General features: G+C 37.7%; 1 protein-coding gene across 1 annotated transcript; it reads right to left on the bottom strand.

The window, feature by feature from the left end:
- Positions 1-3450: 3450 nt before the first annotated feature.
- LOC143571693 (homeobox-DDT domain protein RLT2-like) lies at positions 3451-12438 on the bottom strand. The gene is made up of 18 exons (XM_077057057.1): positions 12324-12438; positions 11775-12245; positions 10939-11009; positions 10405-10815; positions 10232-10321; positions 9556-9720; positions 9191-9413; positions 8919-9019; positions 8732-8818; positions 8479-8631; positions 8229-8384; positions 7591-7797; positions 6970-7518; positions 5973-6356; positions 4807-5379; positions 4583-4687; positions 4254-4508; positions 3451-4168 (listed from the first exon to the last, which is right to left on the bottom strand). Exons 1-18 carry the CDS (start codon positions 12436-12438, stop codon positions 3467-3469), a joined length of 4818 nt encoding a protein of 1605 aa, XP_076913172.1. The 3' UTR covers positions 3451-3466.
- Positions 12439-19249: the final 6811 nt, after the last annotated feature.

Genomic DNA, 19249 nt, shown 5'->3' with positions numbered 1-19249 from the left:
GCAAAATTCTTGATGCGTTATGTAAAAATGTCGATATAAGTTGTTAAACTTATGCTGGAAACTACATTGCACATTATTCTTTCCCCATCTATTTATATACTCATACGCTTTTCCGACTGAAAATATAACCAGCTTTAAAGTTTCGTCTTATCAATCCCAAGCAAGACGACCACATCTAGTACTAAGTTGTGGGACACTGGGACCATTTCAGTTTAGAACAAAAGACCTGCATCAAACTAGCATAAATCAAACCAACTCCGTCATTACCATCAGGAATCAAACAAGGAAACATATAGAGTACACAAAGGGTCTGAATCTGAGCAATATAATCAAAGAAACTTAAAGGTTAGATCTTTATGTATAATAGTGCGTAGGTATTTCTAGCCCGGATCCATCAAGTTCAAACTAATACAAATCAATACCATAATGGTTTAGTCAATCCACTTCCCCACTTATTATTGTTATTTTTATTTTATTTTATTTTATTATTTTTTAGTTCAACCCGTGAATTTTAATATTTCAAAACAACCAAACAATTTACAATGAAGTGGCAGGTAAGCGGGCAACAAGCTGCGCCGCATATTAATTAATGGGGTAACTCATATTAATTAGTGGGGCCATACTACTCCCGGTACTTGTCTCTTTATGTAAGACTTAGATATACGAGATGTCCAATCAATAAAAGAATATGAGATGGTACATACAATGCTAAGACATTATATTCTCTACATATTATGTATTTGCTATTCTCATTGTGGCACCCAACTTGACTTTGAGCGTTGGAGTGTCAGCGAGGCTTTGAGCTCGTGGAGACTTCAACAAGTATTATGTGATTGTAGAGAGAAAGAACAATTATCTCACCACCGAGACGGATCCGAACTAGCGAAGTTCACATTCTTCACATGATATCCTTGGAGCGTGTAGGTGAAATTCAATGTTAATCAGAATACTTATTTGAAGGAGTTGTTATAACCTATTGTGTGTTTGTTTATGAAAATGAAGACAAGCGATGAATTTGCTTTCTTATGTTAATGCAGTTTTCTTCTTGTTCTTTAACTAGTAAAGATTCGACTTATCTGAAATAAACAAATTACCCAAATCTTTCAACCAATCACATGAAGACAAATCAGAACCCACCCAAAACTATCCAAATGCACCCAAATTGATGGGAGTAGTTGTTCATCTATCAGTGGCGGATCCAGGATTTTTTTCCGGGTGGTGCACTACTTTTAGACGTTTCTATTTCATGGAGTCGGGTATAAAAAAATCCGGGTCGGTTTAAGGTTCGGGTCGGTTCGATGGTTCGAGAAAGTTCATTACATAATAAAAATACGATAAAATAATAAAAGAGACACCGTCATTAGAAATTAAAAACTAACAAATTAAAACCAACAATCTAACAAACTAAAACTAAATTTAACAAATAACTTAAGAGCAATTAACATTTTACAAGAAGTCAAGAACAATTAACATTTAACAATGGATTGTGAATGTAAACTTACCTTCAAAGTGGGAGGATTAGAGGATTCGAGTAAGAGTAGGCAGTGGCAAGAGGACGAGGACGGCTGAGTGGCTGACAGAGTGAGGTTGCCGACGTTCCACGATGGTCGGAGTGACGAGGACGAGTGGCTGACGGAGTGAGGCTGCCGGCAGTCAGGGGCTGAAGAGGGTCAGGGGCTAGGGACAAATAAACAACTTAAAGATCAATTAATTTTCAAATGACTTAGTTTTGGTATTCAAAAAGCTTTAAATTTCAATATATATATATATATATATATATATATATATATATTATTACGAATACGCAATTCATAACAAGAAAGAACAGACTAGTTTCTATGTCATCAATCTAGTTTGATAAGTCAGATCTTGAAGCTTCAAGTTCACGACTTGTAATTTACCTATAACAAATTCCTTAAACTATTAATGAAAAAAAAGTGAATTACCAGATGAGTTATTGTTGGCTGAGAAAACAAAAGGCTTAGGCTTATTGTTATCCTGAATTCGGTCTTTGAATCCCTGGAAGTCAGCTTCGAAGTCATCTGATGGTGGTGGCTTTGAGAAGTAATAGTTTGATAAATTGGAATCACGGAGAAGATCTGCGGCGGTTAAACGACGAGACTGGGGAGGCGCTGTGTGGTGTTTTGTGAACAGGTCACTGGTTGTGTTTATTATAAAACCCTAACTAAGTAAAAAAAAATGTTTCAAAAACCAGAATTGAACCTGTGACCTCTGGGTTACAAAACCAATAGGTTTCCAGCTAGACAAAGGCTTCAAATGTTTGTAAGGTGGTTCCTTTCTAATTTATAAGGTGGTTCCTTTATTATTTTCTATATATAAATACACTATTATTTCAAAACTCGGGTGGTTCCTCGGAACCACCCGTTTTCACTATAGATCCGCCCCTGTCATCTATATCCAAATCTTCCAACCGATCATATAGTGTTACATCACATACCTGAGAAAGGAAAAGGAGGGGGAGGGGGTGGCGGCGATGTACCCTCATAACCAGAACTACCAAAGTCTTTGTACCCGCATGCACCCCCACCTCCTTAAAAAATGCAAAATATTCTGATTATTAAATAATATTGAATCTATGAAAGTGGTTAAAAAGACAATACAATAGAGACAGTTTATTCACGATAAAAGAATTACCCTAGTATGTCTCTAGTTCTACCTTCTACGAACGAGCATGATAAAAACTTTGACATGTACTACGCCTATATAAAGTACGCATGGAGGAGCCTAGACATCGTACCGTTAGCCTAATCCGGATTATGTTGTTTATTCTCACCCAATGCTTGTGCATATACTGCTACCATTGATTTCCTACTTGCTTACCAGAGATGAGAGGACGGTTCTTGCTCACCTAGGATGGCAACATGAGTAAACAAGATAGGACCCATCGGATTACACATGGGATCTTGAGACACTTTCTAATGATAACCAAATTGTTTGTTGTCGCCAGGCGGCTCTACAGTGCAGAAACATAAAGCAATCGCTTCAGGCACTAGAATGTTTTAAGCCTGTTCACACTACTCAACCCCAATGGTTCTTAGCTTCGCCTGAAAGCCAGTATAGTTGCTAAGAAGACCGGATAGGGGTAACTTTCAAAAACATTTTCTTTAAAACCAACTAAACAAGTAAAATACAGTTTTGTCTGAACCATCCTCGTTGGTGTGATAGTTAAGATGTTAATGTTACCAAGCAAATACTAGGGTTCAAGCCTCATATGAGGAAAAAAGGGTGTTATGTGGAAAATAAAAATTAGGTGTTAATAAAAATAAAAAAAGAAAGGCATAGCACATGTTAACTATGTTCGTTACCCAACATGGTTAACCCATCTATGGTCCATTTCATCATACATTAGTTACTCTCTTCCTATCCTCAAATATACATAAACACAAATCCACCCCACATTTGGAGCTTCACTATACTACTATTTACTAAACATTACACTACCTCGTTAATCACTATAACCCGACGAAGACATCTCCGTTTCATCGTTTGCATTATTACCGATTTGCCCTCCATCCGCATCCCCGTCATCGTTAAAGAACCCATCAACATCCACACCACCTTGATCATCATCTTCATCCTCATCGTCTTCCTCTTCACCTCCCAAACCATATTCCCCCGCATACCCCCGACCCGCCACGTCATCATAAACATTCTGATACCCGTCATCCACCAGCATATCATCGTACTCATCAACCCCGTTATTCTCGTTTTCATTTTCTGCCTCGTATTCCGAACTACTAACGTTTTCCGTTACACGCAGGTCTGCGATCTCTTCATCGTTCCATTCTTGGAACCCGACAACCGGGCTTTCCTCGTATATAAATTCTCGGTTATCCCGTTCATTGTCGTTAGCGATCTTAACAGTCTTTTGCGGCTTTGTGCGGGCCCCACGTCGACCGCCCTTACGCCCTCCCCGACCACCACGAGCCCGTAACTGTGCACCCGACCTCCCAACACCGCCAACACTTCTCGGGGCTCTTCCGCCGCGAGCCCGACCTCGACCCCTACCCCGCCCCCGGACTCGCCCTGAGCCGCTCGGGTCCGCCCACGTATCTTGTAAGCTCCCAGTGCCTAATAATGACTCGGTATTGTCACCGTCCTCACCGTTCTTCATCAGTGACGCGTATTCGTATTTAGGATGCGAAGTCTGCACGAAAATCGAATACACAAAATTACATGCGTTTTCCAAACTATTGACGGTTAATATTGTCATTATCTTAACACTCGATTACCAGAAAATTTGTCGGTTTATCTTTTTCAGCATCCTCTTTCTGACTAATCAAGTAATGAACACATGTGTCAAGTTCCATGAGTCTTAGCCCAATGCTGGATGTTGTTTCAGGTAGCCACGGTAGCATGGAAACCGACGCATATCCTCCATTTGTATGCAAAAGAGCCGAGTTATTAGAACCCAATAACTCATCGGTTGTCTCAAAATTCCGGGACAAAAAGTCCCGTTTTATCACGCTTTCTAATATCGTCAAAGCCTGAAAACGTCTTAAGTTAGGAGAAATAAAGGGTAAATACATCATTTTAGGGTATCGACTGCGTATGCACTCACCCCGAGAAGCGATTCGACTGTTACTGCGTCAACGAGCTTCATACACCAAGATTTTCTGCACTCATCGGTCCATGACGGTTGAAGTGCTTCCAAAGGAATAGACGCCTGTAAAATAAATCCAGTTTAAAATTACAAAATTAAAAGTTACTCGATATCGACTCGCTAAAATCTCAATTTGAACCGAGCTTAATAGAACTCTGAGCCTATAAAAGTAAGTCTCTCACCTCAATCAATGCTAGTTGAGCTTTAAGCAGTCTAAATCTAACAGGCCGGCCCGAATCCCGATTGTGAAAGTACAAATCGGAATCCCATTTCAACTTTTCTTTAAACCGAGAAATATGATTAGAAAACGGTAAATAATTGTTAAAACACGTCTCGAACAACTTATGGCACGAAAAACACGGATCATCCTCCAACCGCGATAAATCCCGACAATTATCACAAATCCTTAAAATGTGTTCGCATCGCGTGTTCCCAAACGTCATTGCCCGTAAATTAAAACACTCGCCCCACATCCACTTTTCAAAATCTTCACATCGTTTCAAAGCATTAGCAATCTCTTTGCCACTAGTTCCCAATTCGATTGTAAACGAGGATGAAAATTCGGAAACATTAGTGTTCGGAACAGATAAACTGCTGCTCGGGCTATTGGAATCTGCTGTCCCGGCTCCAGAAACGTTGGCCCGTGTCTTGTTGATGGAGTCTTTAAAGCGGGATTCAATTCTTTGCAACATGGAGTGCAAATTCGCCTCTCGGTTCCCACGAACATCCAAAGACGCCAAAAGATCGTTGAAACTCTGCATTGAGAATTATAATTTAATGAAAACTCAAAATAGTAAAACTTTCGGGCCAACCTAACCCTTTTTGACCTGTTACCTAATTAGGGGTGTTCATCTGTTCGGTTTTAGTTTTATTCAATCTAAGTACAAAACCAAGCCAAATAACCAAATAAGAATCCGGTTCGGTTTTGGTTAAAAACCGCACAAACATTTTAAGCTAAAATATTTTTTACAATAATTTACTTCATTAAAAATTTTATTATAATCCACTAGTAATACATAAAACAACAATCGTACCCAGTAAAAATCCCGTCAATGGCCAAGCTATTAAAGATATGTTAATTTGGTATAACTTTTTTAAGAGTAACTACTTTAATTAATTATTATACAAATAATAATTAATGTAATTAAGTTAACATATTGTAAAAAAAAGGTTAATTATGTTAGCATAAAAAACTGGAGTTGGGAGTTTGAAACGCATGAAGTACACTATACATATCACATGAAAAAAATAATAATAATGCATAAATGGTTAATATGGGTTATTCAGTTATAATTGACTTCAAAATTTGCATGACCAAAAATTGATTAAGAACTCGATTTTGTTTTACCTCCTCGGTGTCAATAAGCCTCCAACGACCGTCACAGAGCTCAACAAAGATTCTCCCGGATCCGGGATCGTTTTGTGAAGCGGATGTAATAAATTGCCAATAACGGTTTCGTCTTCGGTCACTGCCAAGTGGCAATGATCTGTATACAAACATTTCCTCGGCTTTATGACCAATTAAAGATTTTAACTGGGCCCTTGACTTTTCAACCGCATACGCAGGTTGCAAGTCGTTTTGTGGATCCCCCATGTTTTCTTGACCCGGCACCAAATCATCGCCAGCTGGATATTGTATTTTCATTATGAAATCTTCTTTCATATGTCTTTTATCAATTTGGGCCTCGGCCCACATCTGCTTCTTTATTGCCATTGCTGCCTCTAACCGTTCCTGCAAAAATGAGATGTTTGGACGTAATTTTTTAAAACGATTAGGGGTGTAAACGAGCCAGGCCGCACGCCGAGCCACTCATAATCTGCTCGCTAAAGGCTCGAAGCGAGCTGAGCTTAAATGAGCTCGAGTCTAAAAATAAGCCTGTGCAACAAACAGGCACGAGCCTGAGCTTCATTTATAAAACTCGTTCCAAGCCGCTCGTGAATTACTCGAGATCGGCTCACTAAAAGCTTGAATCGAGCCAAAGACAAACGAGCCCGAGCTTGACCTTCATTAATAAAACTTAAGCCAGCTTAAAACAAGCCCTATTATTTTTTATTAAATGTAAAAAGATATTTATAAAACAATTATTACTATACATAAAATAATTTATAAAAATTAAGTAAATAATATATATAAAAATTATAATTAAAATTAAATACAAAAAATCACATATGTAAAAGTAATTAATATTTAATGAACGAGCCAACCGAGCTTGGAAACCAACTCACGAGCCGACAGCTGAGCTCGAGCTTGGTTTGGCTCACTCACACACCTAAAAGTGATAATGTGGTATTATAAACTGTTAGATAATTTAATGAACAAATACACATGAAATAAATATTAGTACCTCAAGAACAACACGCACAGAATTCCCTTCATTTGCAACCGCTGTTAAGGCAACAAGTGCGTTAAGTCGTTCTTCAACGCTCAAATCCGAATACTCGCTTTCCATAAGCCCTTGAACCCACGACTCACCCAAAACACTTTCATCAACTATGTTATCCTCATCTACAACCCCCTTGCCAATAATAGGTCGGTCATCCAAAATGTCAACCTTCATAGGTGTTTGCAACTTTACACCTGAATTTCCGATGCTGATGTCATCAACCTCGGGATCATTGGGAATGTCACTTTCAGAATCGTCATCTTTTTCAGCATCGTCTCGTTCGGGATCGAAGGCTTCTTCTCCGTCAAAATACCCGTTTTTGAATCTATGGATTTTTTCTAGTGCGGCGTTTATTATCGCATCTCTATCAGCGGGGTCCTTTCGGTAAGGAGTTTTTAAACAATATGTTGACGGGGCAGTTCTCTCAAAAAGCTTTGTGTCTCTTGATAATGCAGCAGCAATTGACGCCTCTGGTGTTTTGCTTGTTGTAAGATCCCGAAGCCCAGATTTCTACAAAAAGAAAAAATATTATTAAATAAAATGAATGGCTCAACCTGGACATGTAAAAGATATAAAATTTACCTGAATTTTTTCAGCAACATCTAATATTGATAGACCATTGCTGTCCTCGAGTGAAAGAATATGAAAGGCAGCATATTTGACCGTCCCGGGGGTCAACCGATGTCTAGATCTTTTATTGGAAAAACCGCGCTCCTGCATGATAGCGAATGCGTTTTCGGCTGCGGCCCCACTACGTAAATTTGAAATAATATCTCCACCGCTGACACCCTGCATTTCTCAAAAAACAATAAAAGATCTTTAATATAATGATGATAGAAAAGCAAAAAAAAGGTACATGAAGTTCACTAGAAGGAAAGCAAAAGTAAAGAATAAACGTGGCGAAATGGGCAGGTCAAACGGGTTGGCTGATGGGTCAAACCAGTCAACTTTCAGTACAGGCCAAGCCAACCCGCGAAGAAATTCGTTTTTCTTTTTGTTAATATATAGAAAATAAATTGTTTATGTACAATCAAAGATTCTAGAAGCGGCCAAATGGACGGCCAAACCGATTTATTAATACACACACACACACACACACACACAAGCATAACCTTTAATGTATAATAAATTAACATGGGATAACGTAAGTTTAACCGATTTATTCATTAACAAGTCGAAAACTGCAATCTAGTAGATAGTGTAACGGAAGGCAAAAGCACCTCGTTTTCTTCACGGGGGTGGGCTTGATCAGCACTCCTCTTTGTCAATTTTGGCCCATATCCCGCAGAAAGAGCAAACTGACGCAATATCTCGGGCCACGTTAATGGGCTTAAGTGACGTTGCCAGCTACGTATATCAAAACCCCAAGCAAATGCCTGAAAATTATTATCAAGAAACCATTAATCATGATGATAAATCATATAGCATATCTAGTCGAAATTCATGTATATAAAGAAATTACTAAATTACCCCTTCAACAATGTGCGGATGACCGCCACCTGGATTAGGGGCACTTGCTTGATTTGGTCCTAAAGAAGATGTAGGCACCCTTGAAACATCTTCAATGTCTTTAACAATGGATTTTATAAGTGCTACATGAATTTCTCCCAATAATCTTGGGTCCTAAAGGAGTTTGGATGAGGGTTAGAAACGTAATTTCGACAGTGAATATGAAACGTAAGCAAAACGGTTGAATTCTTTGAAATTATTTTAAAGAGCTCACGTGATCATGAAAGGCTTGAATGAACTCGTCTAGAGTAAAAGGCCAAAGTCCGAGAACATCCGCAAAAGTAATTAAGAATTTCCAAACCTGATAAATATGCGAGTCAAATGAATTCTTGTATCAAACATATATAATAAAGAATTAGATAAATGCACACACACACACACACATATATATATAATTTTACCATAAGAAGATTGCCAATGTTCTCCTCGGAATCAGTCCATGGTTGAATTGTAAATGGCTTTTTCAAGTGCACAGATTTAGGAGGAAATTCAGGGAGCATGTCTAAAGAAAGAAGATCATGTTAGCCACACAAGCATGAAATGAAAAAATAAAAAACTACTAGATGGCTAAAAATCCAGCCCGGCCCATTTCAATGCATATAAAGAATGACCCTGTTTTCTGACCTGCCCACTTTGCACATCCCTAAATACTATATCATCGAAGAATGTGTACCTCTAAGTGACTCGATATTTTTCAGAGTGTCACTATCAAGTGACATCATTGAGGGCAAGCCTTTAGTTTTGGCAGCTATTTCCATCAATTCCAAACGCTCATCATCAATTAATTCCAAAGATTCTTTTGCAATTCTTCTTGCAGCCGCCCTATCGTTTGCTGCTTTTAGTCTTGCGGCCTCTTTCTCCCTACGCATATCTTCTTTAAGTCGTAACTTTTCCGCCTAATATAAAACAATGTAAATATATATATATTTATATTAGTTATAAAGATCATAAAGCAGGATCACAGATTCAAAGGGAGTGCTCGGATGTGTGTTATTTATAAATGTGTGTAAGCACACCCTAACAAGCTTCAAGACTTACTCTTATTGACTCCTTCTGTAAAAACTTAACCCTGCGCTCCATTTCACGTCGTTGTTCTCTTTGGTATCTTTCCTCCTCTCGTTGTCTCTCACGCAATAATCTTTCTTCCTCTTTTCGGCGTTCACGGTCTTGTCTTTCCATTTCTTTTCTCATTTGTTCCTCTCTCTTCAATTTTAAATAATAATTGAAAAAATCAGATTATTATCTTAATGTTAAAGTTTTAGTGAATTATATTTATACGTCAATTGCTTATAGTAGTCTTATACTTTTTAAAAAGAAAAGGAGAACTTCATATATACTCCTACAGACTTATAAAACATCATATATGCCAAATTTAAATGAAACTTTAGATTTTAACCTTATCAAATGTATGATTTTTTAACCTATCAAGTTCTCTTTAATATTATTCTATGTAGAAAAAAAGGTGTCTTTATTGTCTTCTTGGTAGCTTTGAAATTTGACGAATAATACATTTTTTTAGAATATCGATTGGAAATATAAATTAAAAGTTATTAAAATTTCGATTTAGTAGATAAATATATAACTTTAAAGTTACAAATGGGTAAATTTAAAAATTTGAGTTTTAGAAAAATAAGTAAAACAGTTATTTATTGAATTGATTTAATAAAATTGGTAAAATTTGATATTTAAACTCATTTTTGAGGGATAAAAATACCTTTCTTCTCATCATATCTTGCTTTTCAAGCTCTTTTCTAATCCTTTTTTCATGGGCTTCAACCTCTTTTGCTATTCTTGCTTCTTCACTCTGTCCAATGCACACGAAGCCGTAAAACATTTAACCAGAAAACCAATAATCAAAACAAGATTAGAAAAATAACAAAGACCCACCTTCCGTTTTCTTTCAATTCGTGTGATCTCCTCCTCATGGGTCACAACAGCCGGTGTAACAAACGGATTCTCGATTCCTGTTATCAGGTGAGCAGCAGGAGGGGTAGAAGTGTCAATTCCAAGGCTCACCGTAGAGGAGCTTTTACGTGCAACATTATCTATTTCCACAGAAGGGCCCGGTCTTCCTTGCTGAGGTGGCAAAATGTTAACCGGCCCGGGAACACTGTATGCAGTGAGCATAGGGGCTCGACTGCTTGAAGCATTGGCCAGTGAACCATAATATTGAGATGGTGTTGCTCTATCCAAAGAATCGTTTCGAACGGATGGTTGTTCGGGTAGAAATTGGTATTCCTGGAGCGGCTTCACACCGCCCTGAGAGTTGGCTTTTAGATCGGTGAAACCAGATTTTATCTGGTCAAAGTCAACCGCATGTCAACCCAAATTTGAAATTGCAGAGACGAAAGTGTAAGGTGAATATTGTGAAAGTTTATAACATAAATAGAAATTTATAAAATAAAAGAGATTAAGTCAAACCTTAACAGGCTTTGCATCGGAGCGCTCGTATAGTTTAGCTTCATAAGGTCGAACAGTTAAATTCGGTTGAACTGAAAATAGTGACCACATAATTATAAATTTTTATAATATAAATCAAATAAAAAAGCTTATTTAAAATTTTTTTCATTATGCAGTAGTGCTAGTTAAACTAAAAACTGATAAATAATTAAACACAGTAAGAAACTAAAAATAAAATAATAACAACAAAAATAATAAATTAAAATTAAAAGCAAACCTTTTGTTGAACAAAGAATGTATAGGTGTTAAAAGCAGGAATGAATTCGAAACAACCAAAAAAGTGAACAATTTATGCAATTATTCCAAATTTTTTGTTGATCAAACTTATAAATAAAAAGGAATTTTGTTTAACATCAAATGTGACTAACAATAAGTTAAGTTTGCAAGGTAAGCACCTTAAAGTTAAATCAGCTTTGTACTGATCCCCAAAGGATGTTTGAATATGTTTTGTACAATTATTTAAAAAAAAATAATAATAACTGATGTTATGGTTAAAATACTAGCAATCCTATTTGGAATGAAAATGCCAGATAGATATACATATGTATATCACATTTATGTTGTTACATAACCGCCTTGTGTATCACAGTTTATGTGGTTCTCTACTTAATTTTGGTTGTAGCCCTCTTTGTATGTATACATATATATGTATATGAGCATGAATGTATATACATATAAAGTATAATATATATTCCTTGGGATTCATTTACACAAAAATGTGCTTTTGGTCATGTTATCTATTACTTCTTGAATAACTATTTTCTACAGAAAACTAAAACAAGCTTACAATACGTTACCTATTGGTGCACCAAACGCGCCAGGTGGCAACGGGTCAAACTCCATTCCAAGAATTGGACCGTCCTCACGTAACCGCTCACCTAACTGCGCCTCAACAAACGCAACCGCCCGAGCCTCAGAAACCGCATGTGGCGACTGATAATACCTTTTCACAGATGACATCTCACTACCTGATGCAATTACACTCCCACTAACAACCGGGCTGGCTCGAGACACAACTCGGTCCTTTTGGCTGTTCGGGCTGGACCCGGAGCCCGACCCACCGGAACCATTTCCACCTAACCCCTCCCCAGATCCCAGCACGGCCTCCCCAACCCCACCAGCAGAAATTTCCTTTTTCGGCCGTTTAACCGGCGGCGTCTTTCGATCTTTTAACCGCCTGTGACAGAACCACATCTGTAACTGGCGATCCGTTAAACCCAACTGCAGCGATAAATCCGCTCGGAGTTGCTCGGACGGGTAGGACTCAACTGAAGATCAAATCAAGCAACAATCTTTATTTATTTAACCAAAAAAAAAATTATGAATTTAAAGTTAATATGAGTAACCAGCATAAGTCTTCTCAAGAATCTCCAACTGAAAAGCTGTCTTCATCTTCCTTTTCACCTTCATCTCACCCTCCGCCGGAATCTTGTTTTCTGCATCCGCCCCGCCGCCATCCATTTCAGCCAAAAGCAAGAAAGAACAGGGTTTTGCAATTGAGGCCAAACCCACCTCAGAAACCGGGTCAATTGGCAACTAGACCATGATCGAAAAACTAGGGTTTGGTGGTAGGTGTATGAAACTAGGGTTGAAGAAGAAAAAGTAAGAATTAATTCTTTGTTTCTCTCTCTCTCTCTCTCTCTCTCTCTATGATGATCAGTGAAAGAGATGTGCGGTGGATTGACGAATTGTTTGTGAGTGATGGTAATAATAAATGAAATGAAATGTATAAAAACAAACAAATGTGAGTAAGTAAATGGTATTAATAATAATAATAATAGTAATTAAAACAAAAACAATTAACAGTATATGTTCTTGGGCGTATGAATATGGATTAAAAATAGTCGTAGTAGAAGGAGAATGAACACCAAACCCAAAACCAAAAACACGCCTTCTCTCTCCAAAAAACAACACCATTTTTTCAATTTCAATTCCAATTTTCATTTCGCTCTCTAGAAAAAGAAAAAAGAATAATTTTTGAAGTGGGAAACACACACCAATTTCTTCACAGGGGGATGGATCAATTCAAGATCGAGTTTTTTTTCTTCTTTTTTTATTTTTTAATGGTTTGAGTGTCAGATGAAATCCTCCGTTTTAAGAACACCTCAAGAACACGCGCCTTCTAACGCGTTGTTTACTCCTGTATTTCAAAATACTTTTTTTCTATACTTTTTTATAAACTCTGGATTTTCAAAATAACTCAATTACAAAAGGTAAATCTCATATGCTCGTGATGAGAGGTGTAAAAAACACCTGAATTTGGAACCGGACTCAAAAAAATACCTGGAATCGATTTTTGTTATACCCGGGTTTTTAATACCCGTACCCAACCTTACTCGTAGGGTATGCATTTCAGTACCAAAACCCGTACCCGGAAACGGAGCTAATTTATACCCGGTAATACCTGAAAACCGAAACCGGTTCCATACCAGGAACCGGGTTTTTCAATACCTGAACCTGGGTTTTTCAAATACCCGATCTACACCACTTGAAGACTTACTCCTAACTAAACGTTGTAAAGAACCCGTATAAATAATGGACGGAAAAATCAAACAATTACGACTCATCAAAATTTCATTAGTAAAAGTTCGGTAAAATCCACAGCGGGAAACCAAATATATTTAAAAACAAAAACAACTATTTCTGTTTGTCCTAAAGATGAGTGTAATTTGCATATCGAATTCCGGGGACGAAATTTCTTAACTGGGAAGAATGTGACATTCGTGACAAAACCGAGTACACGTTGGTATTCACAAACTAAATAAGCGATTAATCGCTTATTGCGTATCGAACAAACGATTAACCAAATGGGTCTGGTTATGACCCAGATATCTCGAGGGAGGGGGGCATCTATAGCTGATATGCGTTTAATATAAGCCAACATGTTAGTATTATTATACCCTTAGTACAATAGCAGACCAGTTAAACGAAAACATACTCATTTAACTACCCGTTATGATGTTAAACGTGAAGGTTAGTTCCAAAACAAGCATTGTATCATCCGTCAAGCCGAAAAGGACCTACAGAACACTTATTTGGAATGCTTTAAGCGATCCGTAAAAATATTTTCGATTTTTACAAAGAAATGGCATGTTTTTCTAACTTAATAAGAAATTGGCTGAAAAACACTCGTTTTCGCGCTGTTTGTCACACACGATATATTTTTCTCGCCAAAAACCGAATCTGAAATAAACTTGGACTCGAAATTTCATGTTCGGGCACGCAAAACGAGACTAATGGGCCAAAATTGGGCCCAAAGGGGTCCCAACAAACCCAGCCCGCCAAAGTTGACTAAAAACACCTTTTTATTAATATCAATTTGTTTTCTTTCCTATTAAACAAGACCAAGATATTTTAACAAAGCATTCCAGAACTTGAACACCTAAAACCTGCTGTTCTTGCACCTCCATAACAAACCCTAAGGTAAAACTCTATTTTGATCAATCTTATGCATGTTTAAATTCATATAAGCATAGTTTGATTGCCAAAAACTCACTTCTAAGTTCTAACCATGAAAAAACCCTAAAAATTGTTCAAAAACATGGTGTGATCATACACATGGTTAGGAACCTGCTTTGATAAGTTTTTTGGCCATAAACACGGATTAGAGGGTTTAAACGACGTTTTTACGGTTCAAAAGTTCGGTTTAAAACCCTAACCAAAACCTTACGTTACAAGGCTGTTTTGTTGATGATACATTCTTGGTTTGTGATACATGACCTGTACCTACTTTACTTAGAAGCACAAGAACCCGAAAATGGATTAAGAGAGAGAAAACGGACGAAAACCGCAAAAGTAATGCCGAATTGCTCCATTACGGGCTTTTTAGGGTTAGGTTGTGATGTGCATATTGTTAGCTTGAAAATTTTGCAAGGATAGCAGGGACCATATGAATGAGTCCTTGTTCAAATTTGGTAATTTTTAGACCATTCGAGAATGTTTGGCGAATTTATTACCGAATGGGGACGTTTATTTGGGAAAAGTACTTGAAATGTTTGAAAAATTATGAAATTTTGTGGAGAACTCAGATTTGATATAATATTATCACATATGAAATTTGGGGTAATTTGGAAAACCCTAGCTATGTTTTATGGATTTGCGTTTATTCGAGTTTTCATAGTCGTTTTTGGCTCGAAAAGGTAATTTGGAAAAAGTGTTAGGTTTTGGGAATTTTACAGGGTGTTTTGGGGATTATTTGGATCACTCGGGAATTTTGTTGGATTTTTCGTAAATCGTTTGGTATAAACGGATGATTTTCAGGTTAATTATACCATATAAAATGAATTTTTATAAATTAGTAAATCAGCAAATAATTCCAGAAATATTTTTATAAATCTAAATATTTTAATTTATAAGGGGCTAAATTTTGATAATTTAATGATAAACGGATAATTAATTGTGCTAAATGGAAGATTAAACAAATTCAATTCTGTTAAAACCGACGAGTTCGTGATTAACGAACCTGTTGGAATATCAGAACATCGAGAGTGATCAAAAATCATATTTTTAGGTTAATTAAGAAAAACCGAACTTTTTGTGAGAAATCCGGACAATTTGGATAAATTGTGCGTGTTTTTTCTCAAACCAAACTGAATAAATGGAAACAAGCCCCGTAGCGAATCCAAACCCCTAATTTGTGATCTTTCTTTATAGCATAATCATTTTATCAACCAACACATTTACCCAAGTTTACATACTCATACCTCTTTTCTAAATACGTAAACAAACAACTTGGCCCATCTGGTAAAACAGGGGAACTGAGCCAAGTTCGGTTTTAAGTATTAGACATTGAACAACATCATAATTTAAGCCTATTGACACTTTCTGGACGTGACAGCTATATCCAGACTAGATATACAGCCTAGATGTATGAAGATTATAATTATATTAAAATATTAATATTATTATAATATTGGTTATAGGGTCTGAGTGCTAGCAAGCAGAACGAACCATTACCTGATACCGTGCTGAATACCTAATAAAAAGTGAGTTTCATAACCCCCACTTTTAAACTGTTTTTACAAACTTTTGGGGTAAAAAACATATTGATACATATCTGTAAACTATGAATTGTTTGATGATGGGAATTATCTAAGTGCTAACACACAAAAGTCTCCACAAACACAGTGATTAACTTCGAGCCGGTGGTTTGTGAATAGTACTATTGGTTTGACAAACCCAAACGGAATCGGCCTGGTTGCCGTGTCACACATAACGCCGTTTGCACATGCCCATAGTGATACAAACACGATATGTGAGAAGCCTGTTATAGCTTTGAGCCGGATCTAGATCATGATGACATCATGATTGTTCATGCTTGAAGATACGATTAGACTGAATGATTTACTTTAGTGTGTGTTTGTGTGTGTGTTCTGAGAGGATTTTGACAGGGTAACAGGGCAATACAATTATCAGAAAACTTATTATTTTAATGATAGATACAGGTATTTATAGGGATGACCACATTTGTTAAGTTAATACTTAACGATTGTGTCATTCATTACATTAAGACTAAACGAATGAAACAATCATTCGTTATACATTAAACATACGAAAGGCCCCACATTCGTTATCTCATTCGTTAATCTTGGTTAATGAATGGGCTTACATTTATACGAATGTGATACATTCGTTAAGGGGTAACGAATGTATCTTACATTAGAGAGAATGGGCTTATATTACCAAAATGCCCTTACAATCATAAACTAATATAATAATAAGATAAAGATCGAGACGCTCGTTTGATGTACCAACAAACTCTCCCTCGTCTAGAGCTCTTTATACTTTATCTCTGGAACATCTTCGTCTTCCAGTCATTGCAGCTATGGATCTTGAATCAATAACAGACACGAACAACGCGTTGAAACTGCAGCCAGATCATAGTCTCTTACGTTAGCAAATCGGATTTGATTATGAAATAGTGCATCGTTATCAGACTCCGATAAGTTAACGAGCCACATGGGATCAATAACACGTATAAACTTCGTGTTTAATCCCGACCCCAATACTATAACTGCTTCACCCGTCTTGTTATCATAGTACCATCTGTTGAATGTGGCGAACAGACTCTGAGGGAAGATCTTCATTGGTGCCCTCTTCATCGTCTTCGGTGGCTTAACCTGCAATATCATCTTTCTCCAGCCGGTGCGAGGATCTATCTCATAAATATACTTGTCAGTCGGCACCTGTGGCTTGAAGAACTTGAAACCATAACGGGTTTCATGCAAGATATCTCTTGATCGTAGAACCACGAAGCCCATTGATATTTTCCGCGATTAACAAACGGTCGGTTGGCTAAGGTTCTCACATCCCATAGAGGCATCGTCAGCACATCATGTATACGCTTAAAGTAAAAAATATCATGCTCCAACTTGACCACATATACTTTAAGCTCAGAATGGTATTGCCACACAACCATATCACCTTTGACATTCTTTGAGCTCTTGTACTTTTTCATCTGGTATGCAGATGCTTGGACCTTCGCTTGCTTCACTTCTTCCTGTTCGTTGTATCGAAGGGTCTCGATCATCTTGTTCATACGTTTGACATCGTGTTCAAACATACCATCCAAAGCTCGCTTTCTCTTTTTCTCTTTTGTTGACAGGTGAGTGACTGGTCTCTGCCTCTTTATTCCACTTCTCTCTTTCTTCTCTAAGACGTTGTTCTGCTGCTTCAAAGTGCTCGGTCGTGAAAAATGGAATACCCGAATCAGAATTGTTCGAAGCATACATGTCGGGATACTCCTCAGCAGTTATGTCTTCTACCTCTACTTCATCATATTCTGGCACATTCCCGCGTTGAATGCCAGGATTACTACTTTCTTCAAACTCTATATCAACATCCACAGACTTTCCCAACTCCTCCACCTCATCTTCGTTTAGATCTAGAAGTAGGGCAATTTGTTCTTAGTAAGAGAATGGTCAACAAATTCACCCTTTTCGATCTCATCCATGTTTACCATATTATACACAATCCCGTCCATACCCACAAAAATAATCATATTAGCCGGAATCGTGTCGATGGGCTTAGCTCTTATGTAGTCCTTGTAGGGAATGATCTGCAAATTATTTCCTCCACTACTACCACCACTACTCGATCCAGCCTGATTACCTGCTGACGATGTGTTACCACCGCCCGGTAACTGGTCACCCACACCACCTTCTTTAGGATCCTGATCGTCATTCTTCAACTTCTTCAATTCGTCTTCTTTACATGTTAGTTGAAGAATGATCTCGTCCTGTTTGTCAATCCTCTCCTCCTGAACAACAACCAGGGCTTTCAATTCCCGGTTTTCCTTCTGGATAAACTGCCTATGTCTGAATAAAGTCCGCTGCTCTGCCCGCATCTACTCTTGAAATAAACGATCTGATTGCATCTGTGTTTGCTGCAGATGGATAAGATTCAGCAAGTTATACAACTGGGCATTGGGAGATAATTTGTAAAAGTTCAGGTGTACTGGTTGTATTGGACCCTGAAGACGATTAAATGACATGAAAGAGTGCTCAGGTAGTGGCAACACAGTAGGACTAGCTGGAGTAGTAGCTTGCGGTTGTCGACTAGGCATGCGTGCAAGTACAGTCTGCAACATATCTCCAAACTGAGGATCGACATTCTAGTAGTCATCAAAGTCATTTTCGGAGGCACTAGAGATATAAGCATTGGAACCGGTGTTGGAGATCTTGGAATAACAGGAGGAGTAGAAGCAGAAATAGTGATAGGTGTAGACAGTCTCATTATAGGTACAAAAGGTTGGCTTGGAATCTCGATACCCGAACCACGTCTAACCTGTTGCTTCTTTGGTTTCTCACCTTTCTCAACCATCGGCTCTTTACCTTTACGTTTATGCTTCTCGGCATACGTTAACTCGGCACTAGGACCCTAACCACCGTCATTACCACCATCATCACCACCTGTACCACCATCACCACCCTCACGCTCAGAATCCGAATCATCATGAGCCCAACGATCATGAGATGGTGCCTCGTAGTCAATATTGGCAAGATGGCTAATCAATCGCTTATACCATGGCCGATCTTGAAGGCTCTGGTTCCTGTACGTACGCAAGCATCTCATCTTCTCTACATTCATATGCTCCAACTTCATCAAATCATCCAAATTCGTTGGATCTTTAAATAATGTCGGCTGTAAATCATCAATAATCAGCTGTAGGAACCTTGGATACATTAGAAACTTGTGCTGACTTGTGCAATTTTCCTTTAGATGATAGAAAACCAATTTAGAGAAGTTGAATGGTTTGTTCAGACAAAAGCAA

The sequence above is a fragment of the Bidens hawaiensis genome, unplaced genomic scaffold (genome assembly GCF_021521415.1).
Source record: "Bidens hawaiensis isolate Kalapana, Puna unplaced genomic scaffold, B.hawaiensis_p1.1 tig00025522_1, whole genome shotgun sequence".
Taxonomy (NCBI): Eukaryota; Viridiplantae; Streptophyta; class Magnoliopsida; order Asterales; family Asteraceae; genus Bidens; species Bidens hawaiensis.
Note: the sequence above shows the minus strand (reverse complement) of the source record. Positions and strands in the feature narration are given on the sequence as shown.

Coding starts and splice junctions, on each gene's coding strand:
- LOC143571693 (XM_077057057.1), bottom strand. CDS start 12,438: ATGGATGGCGGCGGGGCGGATGCAGAAAACAAGATTCCGGCGGAGGGT. Junction 11,010..11,774: donor CGCGTTTGGTGCACCAATAG/GTAACGTATTGT, acceptor CACTATTTTCAG/TTCAACCGAATTTAACTGTT. Junction 9,721..10,231: donor AAGATATGATGAGAAGAAAG/GTATTTTTATCC, acceptor TTAAAATTGAAG/AGAGAGGAACAAATGAGAAA.